The sequence below is a fragment of the Mesoplodon mirus genome, assembly GCF_964341445.2.
Source record: "Mesoplodon mirus genome assembly, chromosome: 12".
NCBI classification, from domain to species: domain Eukaryota; kingdom Metazoa; phylum Chordata; class Mammalia; order Artiodactyla; family Ziphiidae; genus Mesoplodon; species Mesoplodon mirus.
Genome location: NC_138988.1, coordinates 5,108,494 through 5,130,364, shown reverse-complemented (window position 1 = coordinate 5,130,364; position 21,871 = coordinate 5,108,494). Strand labels below are relative to the sequence as shown.

The window sequence follows — 21,871 nt, the reverse complement described above, 5'->3', positions numbered from 1 at the left end:
GCCCTTTTTAACTATTATTGATTGTCAAAAGGTTACCATGTGCTTTTTGTATAAAAACAATGAGGTGAAGGCAGTCATTACTTCATAAACCGTAAGGGTCTCTTCCTACAAATCCCCGATTTCTGGATTCACATTGAAAGGTGAATTTGTTCCCTACTTAATTTATAGGAAAAGTTCTCATTGCTATGTGAATAAAACATGCTGCCACTTTACACTGGAACATGGACCCCAAACTACTGTGAGAAGAATTTTAGTTGTGGTGCCTATAATTTTGAAAACCCAGGGCAATTTTTATTAATTTCGTAAATTCTTACACTGCAGTAAGCTGAAATATGCGTAAAGGGAAGCCATAACTCTTTTTTATTAACCACAGTTGAAGACATGTAGAGGCCCAGTAGCTGTTCCAGGCAGGAACCCCCAGACATCCCTTCCTGTCTGCTGTCAGGCGCGATGTGCGCTCAGCACGAGCCGCTTCCCGGATGTGGGCTTCTCTGGGGACCAGGGGGCTCGATGGTGTAGAAGCCGTGCTCTTCTATCATGCGGTAGAGCGTGATGTACTTGGAAGCCTTCCTCGTCCTCGGGATCACGAACTTCTCCGTGAACTCGTCCCGGTCCAGCCGTTCCTCACCCTGTGTGGCCAGGACGCAGTTAATGAACTTGAGGGCGTAGCTGTAGCAGTTGTGGTGGTCTTCTTCGTACCTTACGGGGCAAGGACGTCGAGAAGACAAGGCTTAGCCCTGAGCTGCCCAAAGCCTTTCATAACTTTAATCTCGCTGCAAGCTGGGCCCCCATGTGTGCTGGCCCCCTTGATGACAAAGTGTCCAGAGATGCAGTTCTGAGGGACACTTGGCATCTGGGGCTATTTCTGCTTGCAGCTTAAGTATAGATAGGACTCACCGAGATGTCCAGAGTGGTGACTCAAGTTGCATATAGGCCCCAATATGGGGAACTTAATTTCACTGAAATTCTAGATTCTCAAAGTGGAATTCCATGTCTGAGTTTTATGATATCCTACAGTGTCTAAACTTATTTCAAGGGAAGCATCAGAACAATTTAAGTCCACAAGTATGCTATATATCTTCTACAGTGATAAGGGGGCAAGGAATCGATAAATTAATTTCAAAATTGCTGAAACTTAAAAAGGGGGGAGCTTTAGATAGGTTTACATTTTGAACCTCATTTAAAATTGTTTTAAGGGAACATAATACTGTGGGTTTTGCTGTACGTATAATTAAATGTCGAGTGTGTAAAAGAGTCAAATAAGTCAAATAACTAGAGTACTAAGTTCTGGTCCTTCCAGCTCTTAGAGTGCTGTGGTTCTATCGGGGAGACGTGCGCTAACTCACCTCTGCAGAAACCCCAAGTAATTCAGCCCCTGCTTAATTCTGTTACAGACGCTACTATCTCAGTACAGGCCCAGCATGAAAGTCAGTGCAGCTTAGCGTCTTCTGTGAGCTGTGACGGCACCTGGTGGTGAGTGAGGGCCCTGTCCTACCTGTGAGGCAGCCAGGCCCCCGTGGTGGAGAAGTCTTCCAGGTACTTGTCCCACTGGTCCATCAGTCCGAACATGCCGGGCTGCAGGAGCGGGATGCTCACACTCTGCTCCCAGCCCGCTTCGTCTCGCTGGACACCGTGCACCGTGTAATTATACACGACTCCTGCCACCAAAACCAAAATCACATGGCAGCGTCAGGGGAAACGCACCCCGGTGAACCTGACAGCAGCCACCTGGTAACTGCACACAACGGGAGCCCGGATAGCACTTCCCAGTTGCAGTCCGAGAGCTCTCAAACCCCCTCCTCCAGGGAGCCTCTGCCTCCTTGCTCTCAGCCCCCGAGGTTGTCCCAGAGAAACGAGACAGTAATAGGTGCTGGGGTGATCATCTCCAGAGATTTTTGTCGAAGTTCTCTGTCTACAGAGGCGTCCGTCTCATTCCCTTAAATCAGCAGTACGTTTCTCCTGACAAAGACTGGTGCAGGTTTGCCTGCTCGTGACAGTCACTGAGTTCAAAACCCAGTCCTAGGTTTCTGTTCACAGTGCCAGTTCTCCTGCCTTAAGGGAGCAGCAAGGGCTGTAATCAGACTTCACCTGTGGGGCCCGATCGCAGCCGCAAGTGGCTGGCCTCGCTCACCATTCCCGGGCCTGCACCCTCGTGCTGGCGGCACTCCCCAGGCCCTTTCCTGCAGACTGTGCCCTCCAAGCTACATCTGGCCAGAGGAACCATTTTATGTAAATGTGCTGCTTTTCTGCTTTTTTAAAGCAAACTTTCGCAGGCCCTACCGCACACTCAGGTGCTGGGTCCCCCCAGTTTATCCCTGGTGTTCCTGCCTGGTCCCAGGAGACCCCAGAGTACGAGGACCCAGTGGCAGTGGGCTGAGTACAGCATTGGGAGCATAGGGTCTGCTTCTAACACAAGGTGAGGTCTTGGACAACTCAACCTCTCTGGATGTCTCTTTCTTCCTCTCTTAAAAACTAACAAAAAATGTACAGGTTTGCAGTGTTTTTAATGTTTTCTCAGCTCTTGGCTGAGAAAACATTAAAGAGCTTTCAGATACTTAGTATTGTTAGAAATGTTGCCACAATACTTTTTCTCTAGAAATACTGCTCTCTTCTAACCGGGTATTGGGGGAACTTTTTAAGCTATGAAAGTGCACTTACCATTTGTGTTGGTTATCCCCACGTGAAGATCAGACCTCCCGTCATACTCCCTAGAAGAAACAGGAGCGTTTTTGTCCTCTCATTTGCACACACTAGGCGTGTAGAATTGGTATTTAAAGTGGGAGGAGAACAGTAAGCCTCCCCTCTTGGCCGGTGCCAGAACTCGGCCTCGGTGCCAGAGGCCAGGTTAGTGGAAAGGCCAAGAGCACATGTGAGGCAGAAAACGGTGCCCTGCACCCCCTCTGGCTTTTCTTGGCCCCCGCAGTCCTAAAGGTGAGTGTGCTGGAAGGCCAGCCCTGCTGGAGCGTAACGTCGGCATGACGCCTGGCTCTGCAGCAGAGGGGCCCACCCGGCTGTCGCTGTTGAGGAAGCTCCTGATTCTTTCCTCCTTAAGTGTGAGAGGGCAGCCTGTTCCTCAGGCCAACGTGGGTGAGAGGGTCCTGAAAGCACCTCAGTGGACTTGGACCTTTGAAACTAATATGGTCTTGAAGCCTATGGCCACACTCGCTTTTCCTGGACAGCCCTTCTCTCCTGAAATTATCCTTCCCCCGAGGCTGTGCATTAGTTGTATAACTCCAGGTAATTTAGCCTCTGTATATGATCCCAGGCCATCACTTATTTGCCCCGAGACTTTCTCACCTGTAAGATGGAAATAGCATAAGCCTCCTGGCAAGCTGGTTGTAAGAATAAGATGCCTATTGAGTGCTACCATGTAGAGGTGTCAGATAAGTCAGGGAATTTTTAAATGACGAAGCTCCTTTGTCAGACCACAGTTCTGAACGTTTGGTTCCTCGTTAATCCCGGGGTTTACAATGGCCAAGGACACAGATGGCTGCCTCACCTCTTCAGAGCAACCCCCCCAGGCCGTCTTGTTGCAGCCACTGTGAGTTTTCTGAGACCCTGTGGGTTCAGAGGTTGAGAATGAAGCTGGGAAAAACAGTAAGTCTTGGGTGGCCAGTCACGGTGCTGGATCTGGATGTGTGCCATCCCAAGATCACCCCCTGCACGTACAGCCTCTCTGTTTCCTGCCTGAATCCCAGGCATTCCCTCTCACTCTCCTCCCTCTCCTTCAGTTATTTCTCATTCACGTAACAGGTCAACTGCGGGCCTGTCATTTGAAGTGAAGGGCTAGTGACACAACGGGAAGTGAGGTCCCTGCCTCACAGGGTTTGCCTGCTTCCAGAGAAGACTTTTTTAGTTTTAGTTTAACAAGTTGTTAATAGATTGAGAAGTGTTACAGAAGCACGTGATGGGGCAGGGCCAGGGCCACCCCTATCCCATATGATAGTTTTGTGCGGATTAAGAAAAGGTGCCCCTTCTTCCTGCAGATGCAGCTCTGCCCAGGGTGCTGCCCAGGGTGAGGGGAATGCAGGCTGAATTTCAGTACCCGCCACTGCCTTGGCCAGGTGCCTTTGTGCAGTCCACAAGCTGCACAACCCTATGTGGCAGCCCTGAGGGATCCTCATCTAGTTAGATCAGAGCCTCCGTGATTCCTTTGAGTCACTGCTGGTTCTCTTACGAAGCAGATGAAATTGTCTCAAGATGAGTTGTGGGAGTTGGTCCTGAGGGTTTAGAAACAGGATGAGAGGGAAAAGAATAGTCTGGAACTTGGCCTTCAAGGGACTGGTGGGCAGGGGGCTACTTGGGTTCTGCAGATCCTGGCCTGAGTTCCTGAGGGGGATAGGAAGATGCCTAAGTACACGATGTATTTCAACACCACCACCTCCTTTCTGCTGCTGCCGAGAGAGGCCAGGCCTGTTAGTGTCACCACCACATCACAGAAGAGATGAATGCTTTTCAGGGCTAGCCTGAAAGCCTGTCGCGTGTTGTGTCATTTCTGGAGAGCAGGGCTGCAGCTTGTTCACTCTGACATCCCTAGCATTTCCCACACAGAGCTGCTCAGTGAGGACCTGTTGAATGAACCAGTGTTACAGGAAATGAATTCTGAATTTTAACCTCTGTTCAAAAGCTTTCGGAATCCAACCAGTTACTAACTCCAAGTTAGCGTGAATGAGGGGCCTTATAAAACAGTTCGGGCTTCATGATTCTGGTTAAGGTAGAAATGAAGGTTCTGCCAGTCACGTTCTGAGCTGAGTATGAAAATATTGGGACAGGAAGGAGCGTGTTGGTTCAACGTCCTGACTGGCACCCGGGCCAGCTTTATAGGCCTTTTCGCTGACCCTCACAACTCTACAAGGTCAGCGGGTCCTCATTTTACAGGTGAGGAACCAGAGACTCGGAGAGGGTCCTGGAGCTGGTCTGAATCAGGGTAGGAATGGGGGCTTCTTGGCGTACAAGCCTGCACAGTCCCCTTTGCATCCCGCTGCCTCCCCGAGGAAGGGTCAGGAGTGCGGTCTGTTCTGCCCCTAGTGTTTGACCAATGCCTTGTACACACGTCGGTTCATTTCATCCCCATAGGGACTGGAAGGAAATTGATTAAGGAAGTTAGCGAGCAGGGAAGTAGTCAACTCCAATTTTCTTATCCCAAACCAGCACTAGAGGGCATGAGGGACTCAGGAGGGTATGTTTCAAGGAGGCAGGAAGGTCTGGGCATCAGACCACAATAGTGTGCACGACACACTTCCCAAAGCTCGCACCATTACTCATCACTGTTCTCTTGGAACCTGGCTTGTGCAGGGCCAGTTCCAATTCCACCTGTAAACTCAGGACTCTAAGAAGGCACCGTCCTTTCTTTTGGTTTCTGAAATATTTCTTAAAGTCAGGTGACATCTACCATTGAAACAGACCAGCTCTAGTCTCAACTTCATGCACCTCCATGCAAAATAGCCTGTACGTGGTCATTCTTCAGGCTCTGTGCAAGGTACCTGCTTGTCACAAATGTTACAAACTAACTCGAAGTAAAGGTATTATTTTGATGAGATCAGCTGCTGGGTCATTTTCCCAGTTAGCCTCTTAGCACAAAATCTATGGGTAAAAAAAAAACCTCCAGGCTATCGATTCCTCTCTCTTAAAATCGTATAAGCAGGTTTGACCTTCGTATATTCTTGCACTTATCATTCCAGGAAAGTATGCACCCTTCTATTCTTATGAAACAAAAAGGCCTACATTTTAGGATTTTACACCAGACCACTGAAAAGATTATCCACCAAATCTCACACTGTATATAACACGTTAGAAAAAGAAAGTTTAAGTGACTAAAACAGGGAAGGAAAGCTTTGCACAATCCAATGCAACACATAAAACACTGTACCTAAGAAACGTCCCTTGAGTTGGTCTGAGGAGGAATGAACACTCTTCTTGATGCCCATCGGTAAACGGATTGGGGATGCTGACAGGTGCTTCCTCCAGCTTCCTGGAGCCCACGTCCTGCCGGCAGAGGGGGCAGCATGGCGGCACACTGAAGCTGTAGATGTCCTTCTGACAGTGGTTGAATTTGATGATAGGCTTCCCAGCCTGTGGGCGCTGCATGGCTTTCCCCTCCTGGGCAAGGAGGGGTGCGTTCCCCGGGACTTCCTTTTCCTCATTACATGGCCAGCAAATGCCCTCCATCTGGGTAACCTGATACCAGTGACGTCATTCTGACTGGTGGCTTCAGAAGCCAAAGCAGCTAGGGTTAACCTGTAACCAGGCCTCCCCATAAACAGGTGTCTTAAAGAGCCAGCTTCATTTGTGCTCACAACGTTTCTTTCTAGCCTTTGTACATTTTGCAACAGTCGATAGCCAGCTCCTCCACATTCTCCAAAGCCCTACCTTTCTGTGAAACCTCCCCCAGCCTCCCCCAGCGTTCCCTTGCGCTCACAGCACTGTATTTGTTTTCACCAACGCTGTTACTTAATTTGTGAGCTTCTTGGAGTTAGTGACCCACATTTACTTTTGGTTTTCTAGAATAGGTTATATCATTTGGGTTTTGGATAAATAAATGGAATCCTTACTTTGAGGCTATTTTTCTTTTGATATTTTATATTGTAGAAGGACTCTTGCTCATAAAAAATTAACAGCACAGGGATAGGGATAGTGGTTACCCAAGGTGGTGGGTGCTGACTGGAAGAGGCCATGAGGGGGGCCTGGGGTCTGGGGTTGTGCTGATTGATTATCTAGGTGTTGATTATACGAGAATATTCAGTTTGTGAAAACACATCAAGCTGTACGTTTTGCTGTATGCACTTCATGATTCTTCAGTTTTAAAATAATTTTAAGCAGCTGCATAAGGATATGTGGAAAGGTAATGCCCCCCATTTCTCATAGCATTTTTCCACCCACCATATTGTACTCCCGGGACAAAACTGCAAGGTAAAATAAGTGAATATTTCCACATACTTTCTTCAAACCCCAATGTCGTTTTACTGTATACTGTTTTGAAATTGGTGGTTTTCTCTCACCTTGGAAACTTTTTCACACTATCGGTTGTATAGGTCCAGCTCAGCCTTTCAGATGCCTGCAGAGGAATCCAGAGTTTGATGGCAACACACGTTCCTTAGCCCATCGCCTCCTGCTGCCTGTGGTTCCAGAGAAGAGCGATCGTAGAGGGAAGACCCCCAGAGAAGGTGTCATGGCAGGTAAAGGCGCTTCAGAAAAGCGTTTCCTAATGTGCATTTAAATAAGGTACAGTATGCTGAAGTGCAGAAGAACACATATTCCGCGTAATAACGTGGAATGATGATCAGACTCACAGCAATCAAAAAGGCCTTAGAAGTCCTTTCAACCAACTTTCTCTTGTTACCGCGAAGGCAGACAGGTTCGAGCCAGACGCGCAACTCAGGTGACAAGGATCTGAGGTTGTTCATTATTAATATAAACCACTGCTGCTGTGCGATTGTCTGTGTGACCCAGGTTACTTTCAACTGAGAATATATTCATCTTCATGACACCAATACCAAGAGGTATTTTTAGTCCTATAGAAAGAAACAGGAACCATGCCTTAGTCAACATGTTTACTATGCTAGCGTTCTTTGTTTTAAATCGTTTCTTGACCTTTTCAGTGAACAGAGCAGGGTAAAACAGGTACACACACACATGCATACATGCATACACATAAAGATTACATGCTGCTTCCAATTCGAGTTCAGGACTAGTGTTTTTACTTAATCTCTCCTATATTACATTTGTATCTCTTTTCCTCCACACTGAAAACCTTGGTCTCAGGGATACAGGGGATGCTTTATCCCACTTGACACAATCTCAGAGTAGCAATAGTAATACCACCACCTCTAATTACGATTGGAGGGTTTTTTAAAATATTTGCACATACTCTCCCCGTCTTCCTCTCATGTATTTAAATGCTTGTCCTGTTTCTTCACTGTCAGAGCATCTGCCATTGTAAACAATAACCTCTCCCCTCTAGCCCTCGCTAAGGCTTAGTTTTACACACAAATATCTTTTCATGCTCACTATTAGTCCTTTCCTCACTCTCTAGTAATTATGAAGTTCACTCCTAGAAGATTCCTTAGGAAGGGCTCATAGGAAGACTAGTCTCTGAGTTCTTTTTTTTTTTAATAAATTTTTTTATTTATTTTTGGCTGTGTTGGGTCTTTGTTGCCGCGTGTGGGTTTTCTCTAGCTGCGGCAAGTGGGGGCTACTCTTCGTTGCCATGCGTGGGCTTCTCATTGCGGTGGCTTCTCTTGTTACGGAGCACGGGCTCTAGGCGCACGGGCTTCAGTAGTTGTGGCTCACGGGCTCAGTTGTTCCGTGGCATGTGGGTTCTTCCTGGACCAGGGCTCGAACCCGTGTCCCCTGCACTGGCATGTGGATTCTTAACCACTGCACCACCAGGGAAGTCCCTCTCTGAGTTCTTGTATGTTGATAATTTATCTCTGTTCTTTAGGTCGGTTTTGCTGGATATAAAATCCTTGGCTCGCATTTTCTTTAATATGTTATTTCATTTTCTTCTGGTATAAAGCACTGCTGTCAAAAGTCTGTTGACAAAACTATTTTCTTTCTCCTATAAGTCGTGTTCTTTTTTGCCAATATGCCCAAAGGATATTTCTTTTTCTTTTTTTTAAAGATCAGTAATTTTATTGTATGTCTTGATGTTGTTTTTTTAGGTTGATTTATTCAGGCTTGTGGTATGTTCTTTGTAGTTTTTTAACTTATAAAACTTTATTTTTTTAAAGGTTATCGTCTATTTATAGTTATTATAAAATATTGGCTATATTCCCATGTTGTACAATATAGTCTTGTGGCTTATTTTATACCTAATAGTTTGTTCCTCTTAATCCCCCATCCCTATATTGCCCCTCCCCCCTTGCCTCTCCCCACTGGTAACCACTCGTTTGTTCTCTGTATCTGTGAGTCTGCTTCCTTTTTGTTGTATTCTGTGGGGTGCTCTTTGAATATACAGTTTTGTATCGTTTTTATTTCAGGAAATTTTTCATAAATTATAATTTTGAGGATTTGTTCTGTTTCCTTTGTTTTGGTTTTCATTTTTTGGGGGGGGAGTATAGTTGTTTTACAATGTTGTGTTAGTTTCTTCTGTACAGCAAAATGAAGCAGAGTTCCCTGTGCTATATAGCAGGTTCTCATTAGTTGTCTGTTTTATATATATTAGTGTATATATGTCAGTCCACTCTCCCAATTCTGTTTTGATTTTCTTCTTCATGAAATTCTATTCTCTGTATGTTGGATCCCTTTTTCTATCTACAATATGCCTTACTTTTAAAAAAAATTGAAATAAAATTTACATATAAAAATCACCCATTTAAAGTGTACGGTTCTGTGGTTTTTACCTAATCTAAGTTCAGAACGTTTTTATCACTCCCAAAAAAGAAACCTTGTACCTGTTAGCAGTCACTCCCCATTCTCCCCTCCCACTAACCCCTGGCGACCATTAGTCTGCTTCCTGTCAATGGATTTGTCTATTCTGGACATTTCATATAAGTGGAATTATACGATATGTGGTCTTTTGTATCTGGCTTCTTTCACTTGGCATAATGTTCTCAAAGTTCATCCGTGTTGTAGCATGTATTGGTTGTTCATTCCTTTTTTATGGCTGAATAATATACTGTTGTACAGAGGTACCACATTTTGTATATCCTTCCATCAGTTGATGGACATTTGGATTGTTTCCATTTTGGGGCTATTATGAATAACACTGCTATAAACAAGTTTCATATTGCTGTACAAGATTTTGTGTGGACATATGTTATCAATTCTCTTGATTATGTACCCAGGAGTGGAATTTCTGGGTCACATAGTAACTCTGTATTTAACATTTTGAGCAACTGCCAAACTTTTTTTCAAAGTGGCTGCACCATTTTCCATTCCCACCGGCAATTTAAGAGTGTTCCAAATTCTCCACATCACCAACACTTGTTATTGTCTGTATTTCTTGTTTTAACCATCCTAATGGTTTCGAATTGGTATCTCATTGTGGTTTTGAGTTGCATTTCCTTAATGACTAATGATGTTGAGCATCTTTTCATGTGCCTGTTGGCCATTTGTATTTCTTCTTTGGAGAAATATCTATTCAGATGCTTTGCCCATTTTTTTTTTTTTTTTTTTTTCCTTTTTGCGGTACGCGGGCCTCTCACTGCTGTGGCCTCTCCCGTTGCGGAGCACAGGCTCCGGATGCGCAGGCCCAGCGGCCGTGGCTCACGGGCCCAGCCGCTCCGCGGCATATGGGATCCTCCCAGACCGGGGCACGAACCCGTATCCCCTGCATCGGCAGGCGGACTCTCAACCACTGCGCCACCAGGGAGGCCCCTGCCCATTTTTTAATTGAGTTATTTGTTTTTTTTCATTGTTGAGTTTGTGTTCTTTATATATCTTTGTCTTTTTTTTGTATTTTTTGTTTGTTTATATATTCTGGATATACTATATATATTCTAAATACTGTCTTTTCACTTTCTTGATGGTGCTATTTGAAGCAAAAATTTTTTTTTAATTTGATGAAGTCAAATGTATCCATTTTTTCTTTTGTTTCTTATGCTTTTGCTGTCCTATTTAAGAATCCATTGCCTAATCCAATGTCGTGAAAATTTATGATTATGCTTTCTTCTAAGAGTTTTATACAGGATCATATCATTTGCAAGTAAAGATAGTTTTACTTTTTCTTTTCCAATCTGAATAACTTTTATTTCTTTTTCTTGACTAAGTGCCCTGGCTAGAAATTCCAGTATAATGTTGAATAGAAGTGTTAAGAGTAAACATCCTTATCTTCTGCCTGATCTTAGAGGGAAAAGTTCCAGTCTTTCGCCATGGAGTCTGATGTTAACTGTGGGGTTTTGATAGATGATCTTATCAAATTAAAGAAGTTCCTTTCTCTTCCTAGTTTTTTTGAGTGTTTTTGTTATGAAAGGGTGTTGGATTTTGTCAAAATGTTTTTTCCATTTCTATTGAAATGACCATATTTTTGTTTTCTATTTATATGGTGAGTTACATTGATTGATTTACCTATGTTCAATGAATCTTGCACTCCTGGGATAAATCTCACATGGTCATGGTGTATAATCCTTTTTATATGCTGCTGCATTCCATTGGCTAGTATTTTGTTGAGGGTTTTTATATTTATAAAGTATATTGGTCTATAGTTTTCTTGTGATGTATTTGTCTGGTTTTTGTATCAAGGTGTAGTACTGGCCTCATAGAATGGGAAGTATTTCCTCTTCTGTTTTTTGTAAGAATCTGTAAAGGATTAGTGTTAATTCTTCTTTGAATGTTTAATAGAATTCACCAGTGAAGCCATTGGTTTGGGGATTTTCTTTGTGGGAAGTTTTTCGATTACTAATTCAGTCTCTTGTTAGAGGTCTATTCATATTTTCTACTTCTTGAGTCAGTTTCAATAGTTTGTGTGTCTAATCCAAATGACGTGAAGAGAATGGCACTTTAGCTCCAAGTTCTTCCCCCACCTCCGAAACCCATAATCCCAGTCTAATCATGAGGAAAACATGAGATAAATCCCAGTTGAGGGATATTCTGAAAAATATCTCACCAGAACTTCTCACAGCTGTCATGATCATCAAAAATTAGGAGACTCTCAGAAACTGCCATCCCAAGAGAAGCCAAGGAGACATGAGGACTAGATGCAATGTGGTGTCCTGGATGGGATCCCGGGACAGAAAAAGGTATAAACTAATGAAATCTGAATAAAGTATGGGCTTTGGTTTATAATGACACATTAGTGTTTCAACATACATTGCCATATTGATAGAAGATGTTAATAATAGGAGACGTCTCTACTATCTTCACAACTTTTCTGCAAATCTAAGACTATTCTAAAATAAAAGGCATGTTTTAAAAGGGAGCAAATACTTCCTCATATAATAAAGGCTGAGAAAATTAATCGTTGGAAGATCTTCAGTATAAGAAATACTAAAAGAGTTCTTCTGGCTGAATAAAAATGATCCTAGATGGAAACATGGAATGGTTGAAAGAAATGAAGAATACCACATTTTAAAACAACATTCATTACAATATGTTGTTGGGTTTAAACATATGCAGAAGTAAAATATATGATAACAATAGTACAAAATGGGGTAGGAGAGTTAATGGAGTTATCATAGGTTTTTTGCATTGTTGAGGAAGTGGTACTAGTACTAATTTAAGGCACTAGTACTTTAGTAAATTCACAGACGCATATTGTAATCCCTAGGGTAATCGTTAAAAGAATAATTTTTAGGGGCTTCCCTGTTGGTGCAGTGGTTGAGAATCTGCCTGCCAATGCAGGGGACACGGGTTCGAGCCCTGGTCTGGGAAGATCCCACATGCCGTGGAGCAACTAAGCCCATGCACCACAACTACTGAGCCTGCGTGTCTGGAACCTGTGCTCCGCAACAAGAGAGGCCGCGATAGTGGGAGGCCCGCGCACCGCGATGAAGAGTGGCCCCCGCTTGCTGCAACTAGAGAAAGCCCTCGCACAGAAACGAAGACCCAACACAGCCAAAAATAATTAATTAATTAATTTTTTAAAAAAGAATAATTTTTAAATGATAATTAAAAGTGTATAATCAGGGCTTCCCTGGTGGCGCAGTGGTTGAGAGTCCGCCTGCCGATGCAGGGGACACGGGTTCATGCCCCAGTCCAGGAAGATCCCACATGCCACGGAGCGGCTGGGCCTGTGAGCCATGGCCACTGAGCCTGTGCATCCGGAGCCTGTGCTCCGCAACGGGACAGGCCGAAACAGTGAGAGGCCCACGTACTGCAAAAAAAAAAAAAGTGTATAATCAATAAAGAAAAATATGGAATAAATGAAAATACTTAATCCAAAGGAATACAAGAAAGGAGAATAAATAACAGATGATATGAATGGAAAATTAATAGCAAGATGGTAAATTTAAATCCAACTGTATTGCATTTAATGTAAATGGTCTAAATAATCCAATTCAAAACAAAGATTATCAGATAGGATTTTAAAATTAATCAACTATATGCCATTTACAAGAGATACAGTTTAGATATAAAAATACCAGGTAAGTTGAAAATAAAAGGATGGAAAAAGATATACCATAAAAGCACTATCTGAAAGAAAGCTGATATGATTATGTTAATATCAGACAAAGTACACTTTTAAATTAAAAGAATTTCTAGACACATTCTAACACATTCTTTCACTGATATAACACTGCCCTAATTAACATGTGCAACTAAGCACAAAGAAGGACATTTCTTAGTGATGTGTTGAAACAAAAAAAAGCTAAAGCAATCTTAAATTTGTCTGAACCTAAAACACAGCTTCAAAATATATAAATCAGATGTTGACCAAACCAAAAGGAGAATAGACAATTCCACAATGGGATTACACTAGAAATCAGTAAGGAAAAGATAACTAGAAAGTCCTCAGTTGTTTGGAAATTAAGCAGAACCCTTCTAAGTAACATACGTGTCAAAGAATGGAAATTAGAAAATATTTGAACTGAATGATAAGGAAAATATGACATAAAAACTTGTGGAACACAATTAAAATGTGCTTAGAGGGAAAATTATAGCTTTAAATACTTAAAAAAGGAGAACATTTGAAAACTGGTGATCTAAATTTCCATCTCAGGAAGCCAGAAACAATAGCAATGTGAATTCAAAGGACATAGAAAAAGAAAATAGTAAAGATATGAGCAGAAATCACTGAAATAGAAAAAAAAATGTACAATAGAGAAAATGAACAAAGCCAAAATCTTGTCCATTGAAAAGATTAACAAAATTGATAAAATTCTAGTAAAATGGATTTAAAACACCAATTATTAATATCAGTAATGAAAGGAGACACCATTACAGATCATTTTTTTAAAGAAGATATTATTAACAACTCCATGTTTCATAATTTAGATGAAATGGACTAATTTACTTGGGGGGAAAAAAGCTTCCCAAACCTGACAGAAGATAAAATCTGAATAGCCCTATATGTAATACAGAATTAAACCTTTAATAAAAAATCTTATGACATCTGCAGGCTGAGATGGCTTCAGTGGTATGTTCTTCCAAATAGTTAAGGAAAAAATTAATAGCTATATTACAGACTTTTCCAAGGAATAGAAAAGAGGGAAGACTTTCGAACTCACTTTATGAGGCCAGCACATCTCAGGTACAAAACTTGACATGGACATTACAAAAAAAAGAACACTACATACCAATATGTCTTACGAATAAGGTTGCAAAACTCCTAAACAATATTAACAAATAGAATCTGATGATTTATAGAAAGAATAATATATCATGGCCAAGTGGGGGTATAGCCAAGGAATCTGAGGTTGGTTTAACATTCAAAAATCAATCAATATAGTTCAACACATTAACCAAATAAAGGATAAGACATGATTTTCTCAATAGATGGGGGGGAAAACAGATTTGATTAAAAAAACAAGACATATTCATGATTAAAAACTCTAAGAAAACTAGAATGATAAAGAAACTGCCTTAATTTGATAATGGATAGTTTCAAAAACTCTAGGGCTAATATTTTAATTAATGATGAAATATTAAATACTTTCCATGAACTCAAGAACAAGACAAGGTGTCCACTATTACCGCTTCTATTTACACTTGCACTGAGATTCTCAGTAGTGCAATAAGACAAGAAAAAGAAATAAAGGATATGAAGGTTGAAAATAAAGTGAAACTGTCATTATTTGTTGATGGCATGATTGTGTGTGTAGAAAATATAAAACAAACAATTAAAATTAATACATGAGTGTAGTATGGAGCAAGCAACAAACAATTAGGACATTTTAAAAAATATCATTTAAAACAGTATCAAAAAAACTCATCTAGGTACCTGGGAATAAATCTAATAAAAGTTGTTGAAGACTTGTACACTGAAAACTACAAATTTTCCAATATTCTTCCAAAGTTTCTGAGAGAAATTTCAAAAGTTCTAAGTAATTGGAGGTATATACGATGCTCATTCATCAGAAGACAATATTTTTACAGCAAAGTAAAAACAACATATAGCTGTGTATAACAGCATGGGTAGATCTCACGGAATGTTGGTCAAAAGAAGAAAGACAAGAGAGTACATACTGAATTATTTCATTTATATGAACGTCAAGAACAATTGAAACAATTGTTCAAAGAATTGAACAATTGGGAGGTATTGACTGGGCGGTTGGCATAAAGGAGCCCTCTGGAGTGTTGATAAAGTTCTTTATATTGATCTAGTTACTGGTTTCATGAGCGTATACATACGTAAAAATTCACATATGTATATATGTATTTTGTGCACTTCGCTGTAGTTTACTATTATCTCAAGTTTTTACAATTTAAAAAAGAAATTTTGAAAAAAGCAATGGGAAACTACTGAGAGGTTAATAGAGGTGAATGACATGATCCAATTTATGTTTTAAAAACAGGTTTTGTGGGCTTCCCTGGTGGCACAGTGGTTAAGAATCCGCCTGCCAATGAAGGAGACACAGATTTGAGCCCTGGTCCGGGAAGATCCCACATGCCCCGGAGCAGCTAAGCCCGTGCGCCACAACTACTGAGCCTGCGCTCTAGAGCCCGTGCTCCGCAACAAGAGAAGCCACAGCAATGGGAAGCCCACGCACCGCAACGAAGAGTAGCCCCTGCTCGCCACAACTAGAGAAAGCCCGCGTGCAGCAACAAAGACCCAACGCAGCCAAAAATAAATCAGGTAAAATTAATTAATTAAAAACAAAACAAAACAAAACAGGTTTTGTGTGACAGACTAGAAAAGGGCAGGAACAGAAGTCAGAAGACCAGTTAAAGAGGCCAGTGCATGGGCCCAGGCAAGGAGTGCCACTTGCTTAGACAGGAACCATGACGGTGGAAATGGAGAGAAGAGGGACGCTTTGGAGAGGGGTGTGGAAGCAGGATCTGCAGGATGTAGACAACCAGGGGAAAGTGTCACGAACGTCTTTTGGGGTTTCCACCAGAGGAAATGGAAGATGAACAGTTGAGGAATGCCAGGAGAGAAAATGAGGTCTAAAACTTGGGGTGGGAATGGAGATTTTGAAAAAGAGCAAAATCTTTGGATTTTGCCCTGGAGAGGGCTAAGGAATTCCTTAAGTGGGAGGCGAGGCTTGGCGGGAACAGCTGAGGCCGGGTCTGAGAAAGGGGCCTAGGGAGGGTTTGGGTGGGTAGGAGTACTTGGGCTTAAGGTGCGCAGAGGAGAGGCGGGAGCTTGGCCTCGGGAGGGGTGAGGTAATTCTAGGCCGTGAGAATCCGCTAAGAAATGCAGTTGGAGAAAGGGGCGGACCCATAGGAACTAATAGTCGGCACCTGGGATAAAACCCGCAGGGCTGGGAGGCTAGCCAGGCCCCGCCTAGGAGGTTTGAAAATGCCGGACTAGGAGTGCTTTCAATGAGTCAGCTGGGGGTCGGCCCAGCCTCACCCCTGGGGAGGAACCAATTGTGAGGGTGGCGAGGTTTGCTGCCGGCGCTACAAAGGTGCCGCACGGGGACGACGGCGTGCGCCGGCGTGACGCGGCCGCGCGGGATGGGCAGGGCCGAGGCCTAGGCGGCGACGAGAGCGAGAGGCGGCGGCGTGACGGCGGCCCTTCCACCCAACCGCCATGAGCACCAAGCAGGTCACTTGCAGGTCAGTGCGCGGCCCCGCAGGTCCTTCCCCGGGTGCGCCCCAGTCCTGCGCCAGGGAAACAAGCCGGAGCGGGGTCGTGGAAAGTGGCTCCCGGTTCGGGGTCCGGCTTCCCCAGGCGGGGAGGGCGCGGCGGCCGGAGCCTGGGGCTCGGCCGTGCGTGGCCGAGCCTTGTGGCGACATCCGGACGAAGCCAGCGCGGGCGGCTGTGCCGCGAGTTCCAGGGGTGGCCCGTGCGGCTGGAAGGAAGGAGTGCTGGTGGGGTCCTGGGGGCCGGGCCGGGAGGGTTTAGCTGGAAAAGGTGACTTGGAGTTGAGTAAAGGGGCACCAGGAGGTGGTTTACAGATGGAGACACCACGCAGGTGTAGGCTGTTAGTCGTCGGTGAGGGCCTCAAAGAAGCTGGGGCCCGGAAAGCAGCCTTGGTTTCCTAAGAGTTTGGAGAATTCCGATGCAGCGTAAACTTGCAGAGTTAGCGAGTTAAGAATTGCTGTGTGGAAAATAGCATTTACTGGAAGTTTGTTCATTGCCCCGCATATTCCCAAGTCGTTTGTACTCGTCACCAGTCTTCACTACTAGGCAGACATTATTCCTATTTTGCAGTGCAGGAAACTCAGGCTAACGGAGGTTGAGACTCGCATCTTACTGAGAGACCCATTTCCGTGGAGAAATACAACATTAATGGGTGGCTGGTTGTAGAAAATTCAAAGCCGGATGGCTGCACTGCTCCTGTTAAATACAAATAACTAGATGAGTAACACCCTCATTCTTTGCTAAGCGTGTGGCTTGAAGGTACTGGGATCCTAGTCCTGTTGGACCTGCAAAGTACGATTTTTCTTTTAATAATTGGTTTCAGTTAAGTCTGTGTGGGAAACATTGATTGGGGGGGGTGGGAAACAGCTCACAGTTGTATGGTTTGATTGTGTAATGAGCAGTTTATTTAATTATCATCTGTGTTGTTACTTCTTTTCGTTAGTATGAATAGTTGAGACAGTGTCATGTAAAAAGTTTCCTGTTAGCATTAGTCTCTATTAACTGTTCAGCCAGTTTATGCAAGGCCTAGGTGACGTATATTTAGCAGTTGTCAGAAACTTGCACTTAAGTGTCTATAGAAAAGAGTTTTACTAGGTTATTTGTAATAGAAGGTCTTTTGTGAAGACCTTGGTGTATGTTTATTTTTATTTGTATAAATTTCCCCCTGTTGGAGCAATATTCTTAGTCATTGTGGACTGTATAGCAAATTTTGGTTACTGCTACTAAGATGCGGCCACATAACAGTGCACATGTATATGATGCTTTGTAACTGAATCTCAACTCTGTGAGGTAATCTAATTTTACTGATAAGGAAACCTTGTGCTCAGGCTTGAACCTTGCCCCTAATTCACATTTAACTGCAGGAACAAAAATGTAAATCAGGATCATCTTGGGTTTTCTCCTTCTATACTAGGAGATGGCCTGACCTAAAAGCTTTAGTTCTGTTTTTTCCCAAATAGGGGTGTCCTGCAGGAAGTTGGTGCAGAGAAACTAGAGTGGGTTGGAACGTTGGGAAGGGATCAGTTCTGTTTACGGACTAACTGTTGTTGTTCGTTGCAGGGGTTTGCAGTGTGCTGGGTGCTCTGTGAGGTTCTTTACAGCCGTGTCGCATGTGATCCAGCCACATGCACCATTCCACAGATAATAAGACCAAGCCTCGGCATTGACTTGCCAAGGTTATTCAGCTTCCAGGTGGCAGATATGTGGCGTCAGAATTTATGCTCTTGTAGACCCTATGGCTTCCAGATAAGTTTCGGAAATGCTAAATTAAAGTTTCTTTACTACAGGAATTTTCAAAATCTTTTAATATGGTCATATGAAAAGAAAACTCAACCAAAACCATAAGGAAAGTAAAGGTTACTTGCAAAGGGATGTGGAGGAGTTGGGCCTCACGAGGGCTGCCTCGCCAAATAAAAAACAGAACACATATTTAAACAGGAGAAACGGCCGTATTACCAAGAGTACCAGGTTTATGTTAGTGTGCTCGTGATGGGAAAGCTTTTCTCACTTGATTATCTTATTCACTGAAGTCGTATCTCCACACATTGGTAACTTACATGAAATGATCCAGGTATGATTTATTTGGGGGACCAGATCTAAACTGGGTGGTCTGCTGTTTTTGGTTTATGTCAGGATGCAAACTGTTTTTTGGTTTGTTTTCCTTGCTGTGGGATGTGATATACTTGCTTATTCTGAATGTCAGCTGAACAGAGAGTTTGTTTTGCTTCCATTCTAATACGAATTATTTCCCTCAGAGAGATGGATGTGAAATGCTAGGATTCCCAGACTTAATGACAAAGACACTCCATATTTATTGCCTGGAATGCAAGAATGGCCCCTCACACAGTTATGCTATCAGTCAGCTCCCCTGATTTCTTGACATTCCACTCTATCCAGAATTCAAATCTGGGGATCCTTTTTTGCTGATTCTTTTCCCAAACCATCTCCCTGTGTCTTCCAGTCTGTTTTCAAAGCCCTGGTGCAGGCCTTTATTATTGCTTGGTAACCAGTTTGTTTGTCCTCCTCCTCAGTGTGGTAGAGGTCCCTTTGTTTTATAATCGGTAGTACAAGACCTAGAATTACAGTTTCCTGAGAGTCGGGCCTAGAGCTTTTGACTCATTGAAAGTCACAAAATATGGGGCATCTTGTGGCCAGTGAGTGGTAGGAAGAGCTTGAGCTCCAGACTTGGGCAGTTCTGGATTCTGATTCTGATATCACAGTCTCTTTATCTGTAAAATTGGGATAGTAATGCCTAACCAGCAGCGTTGGTTAAGAGATTAGATAACAACGAGTAACCATCCTAAGAGCATTTATGGTGTTAGGCTAAGCACTGACATGCAATCTGTGAAGTACAACTATATCATATTACAGATGGGGAAACAGGTTTGGAGATTTAATTAATTTGCTCAAAGTCACAGGAAGCTCTCTGAGCTCAGTCTTCCTTTAACCACTACACTGTACTTTATTTCATCCCCACCTCTTACCAGTTATTTCAAGCCTACTACCGTGCCTCGCATTAGCTGTGTTCCCCCTTGATGGATCTTTTGTCACAAGCAGTACAGCCATAAAATTTAAGTCTGTGAAATTATGTGCGAAAACATAAAGGAAGGTGACTGAGAATGCAAATTACCCGTATACCTGGAAACGACTTGCAAAAGTGTTTTGCTAGAGGCAGGCGCCATTGAAAGACCTGCAAGAAACCAGATTGATTCTGTTTGGTTCAGCCGTCAGGCACAGCGAGGGCTGCTGGCGGTTCTGTGGCCAGTAGTGAACCTCATACCCTTTGCAGCATATAATAGCCACACCATCTGAAACGGTCTTTGGGGTCACCCAGGATAACAGATGACTTAGGAGTGTCCCCTAGAAATCTCCCTGCTCTGAGTCTCCAGCCATGCACTTCCCCCCACATACTAGCAACAGCCCACACTCCTCCCCAGCTCATGTCTCAGTCTTCTCTCTAGGAAGATATAAGGGATGGTTTGGCCATAGGGTAGGGTGAGCAGTTGGAAATTTATTACAGGGTGTAACATGCAAAAGGCCTGGATTAAGCTTAGTATAACCTAGATGCTGAGGAATCTCTATAAGCAGATGACAAAGATGCCCCGAAGGACAGGCAGGATGCGCTCAAGGAAGTTTTGTGTTTGTCACTGGGGAGTGGAAATGGTGACATATGCTACAAAAATAGGGCTGGCTGGCTCCACCTCTTGTAACACTTGTTTCACACCCACCTTTGTTGAAGGCAGTGATGGTGGCCTAGAAGTTATTTTTGAACCTCTTAAAATTTCAGCTCAGTCACTTACAGAAGTGAAATGGCTTGCATGAAGTCACCAGCTTATAAGTGACAAAACTAGAAGCTTTAGGTGGTGGTTAAATATTTTGGATTTTTGATGGGAAAGATAATTAGTGCAGTTTGGAAGGCAAGTTTTCTGAATAGGACTTACGGGAGGAGGTGGAATTATAAAAGGCATCTGCGGGGCCACCACTGACGTCCTTCCTCTTGCATGCCTGGTTAACAGGTAGTATCTGGTAGAGGAGCTCTGGTAGTCTCTTACCCTCATTCTTTCAGGAAATCCTGTCTAGTTCTCCACAAGAAATTATTAATGAGGTATTTGTTAGATCTCTCTTTTGTGAAACTGTTTATGTAACCAGTTAGAACCTGTTCTCTTCCGCTCTTTATGAGTTTACTAATCCTGAGAATCGGAGTTGCCTCTTGGCACTGATTTTCTTTATTTTTTTATTTTTTTTATTTTTTTACTTTTATACTTTCGAAGATAACCATACTTGAGGTTGATTGGAATAATGTCACAGTGTTGAGTAGCATTTCTCAAGAAGAATTACCAAACTGCTTAGAAGCGTAATAAACTTTCGTGTCCAGGATCCCAAGACCACCCCTACAGCTAGTGATTGGCTAGAATGACCCATGGGCCTTAGCGCATAGTCGTGCTCAAGGCGAAGATTTATCACAGTGAGTAGTGAGGACTCACAGGTGGATCACAAGGGAGAAGGACTCAGGCGGCATCTGGAGGAGCCCGTGTGCAGGCTTCGTGCCCTCACTTCCTCCCGTAAAGGGTCACAGCACACTCTTCCTCCCACAGCAGAAATGCAGCAGCACCATGTGCCCAGGGAAGCCCACTAGAGATCCAGTGCCCTAGACGGTCACCCTCTGCCCAGCATGTACCCAAACCAGGCTCCCAGAAGGAAAGCAGACGTTCAGCGTAAACCACATTGTACACAGTATAGGCCCAGTGAGCCACTTGGATCACTTAGAGACGGTTTATATCAGCGTAGGGAACTGTTTACCAGCCGAGTCCCAGGTGCTGTAAGCAGGGCCTTGCCTCAGAAGCAAGCTCAGACCCGGTCTATTAACTCTTCTGCATACTTTTTAAATCAGTATTGTGACAAGATTCTTTTCATATAGGCCTTTTTTTTTTTAAGTTTCTAACAAGAATACTCTTCGTTTGCCAGATTCTGAGCCTTTTTTCTTTCTTTTAAAGTAAATCTACAGCAGCCTATAGCAAGTTACTGCACAATCCCTGATTTAGTGGAAGACTCCCAGGGAGTGTTGCCTGGGAAAAGCATAACTGACCACCTAGAAAAGACCCTATAGGACACCACCTTAGTATAGTCACTTACATCACAGGTCCAGTCATCTTTGTAGGCTCAGAAATTTGATTCTGTTGGTGTATTTAGAGATGGCTCATGCCACCCAAACTCAGTAGACACTGACATACAAAGTAGAATATA

At 43.3% G+C, this 21,871-nt stretch overlaps 2 protein-coding genes across 4 annotated transcripts in view; one reads left to right on the top strand and one right to left on the bottom strand.

The window, feature by feature from the left end:
* Positions 1-171: 171 nt before the first annotated feature.
* On the bottom strand, positions 172-6,177 carry MKRN2OS (MKRN2 opposite strand; the record flags this gene model as incomplete). Of its 2 annotated transcripts, XM_082638466.1 has the most annotated exons (4): positions 172-699; positions 1,496-1,658; positions 2,659-2,708; positions 5,870-6,177. In XM_082638466.1, 4 exons carry the CDS (start codon positions 6,166-6,168, stop codon positions 459-461), a joined length of 753 nt encoding a protein of 250 aa, XP_082494592.1. In that variant the 3' UTR covers positions 172-458. The 2 variants fall into 2 exon arrangements, with proteins under 2 accessions (XP_082494592.1, XP_082494593.1); XM_082638467.1 differs by lacking the exon at positions 2,659-2,708 and having other exon boundaries at positions 5,870-5,927.
* A 10,306-nt stretch (positions 6,178-16,483) lies between these two features.
* Positions 16,484-21,871, top strand: part of MKRN2 (makorin ring finger protein 2) — a 28,821-nt gene continuing 23,433 nt past the window's right edge. The window contains exon 1 of one of the 2 annotated variants that reach the window (XM_082639411.1): positions 16,484-16,599. In XM_082639411.1, the coding sequence (XP_082495537.1) occupies positions 16,574-16,599 (26 nt within the window). In that variant the 5' untranslated portion in view covers positions 16,484-16,573. Of the gene's footprint in view, positions 16,600-16,781; positions 16,855-21,871 lie in introns of those variants that run through there. The other variant, XM_082639412.1, reaches the window with a different exon arrangement.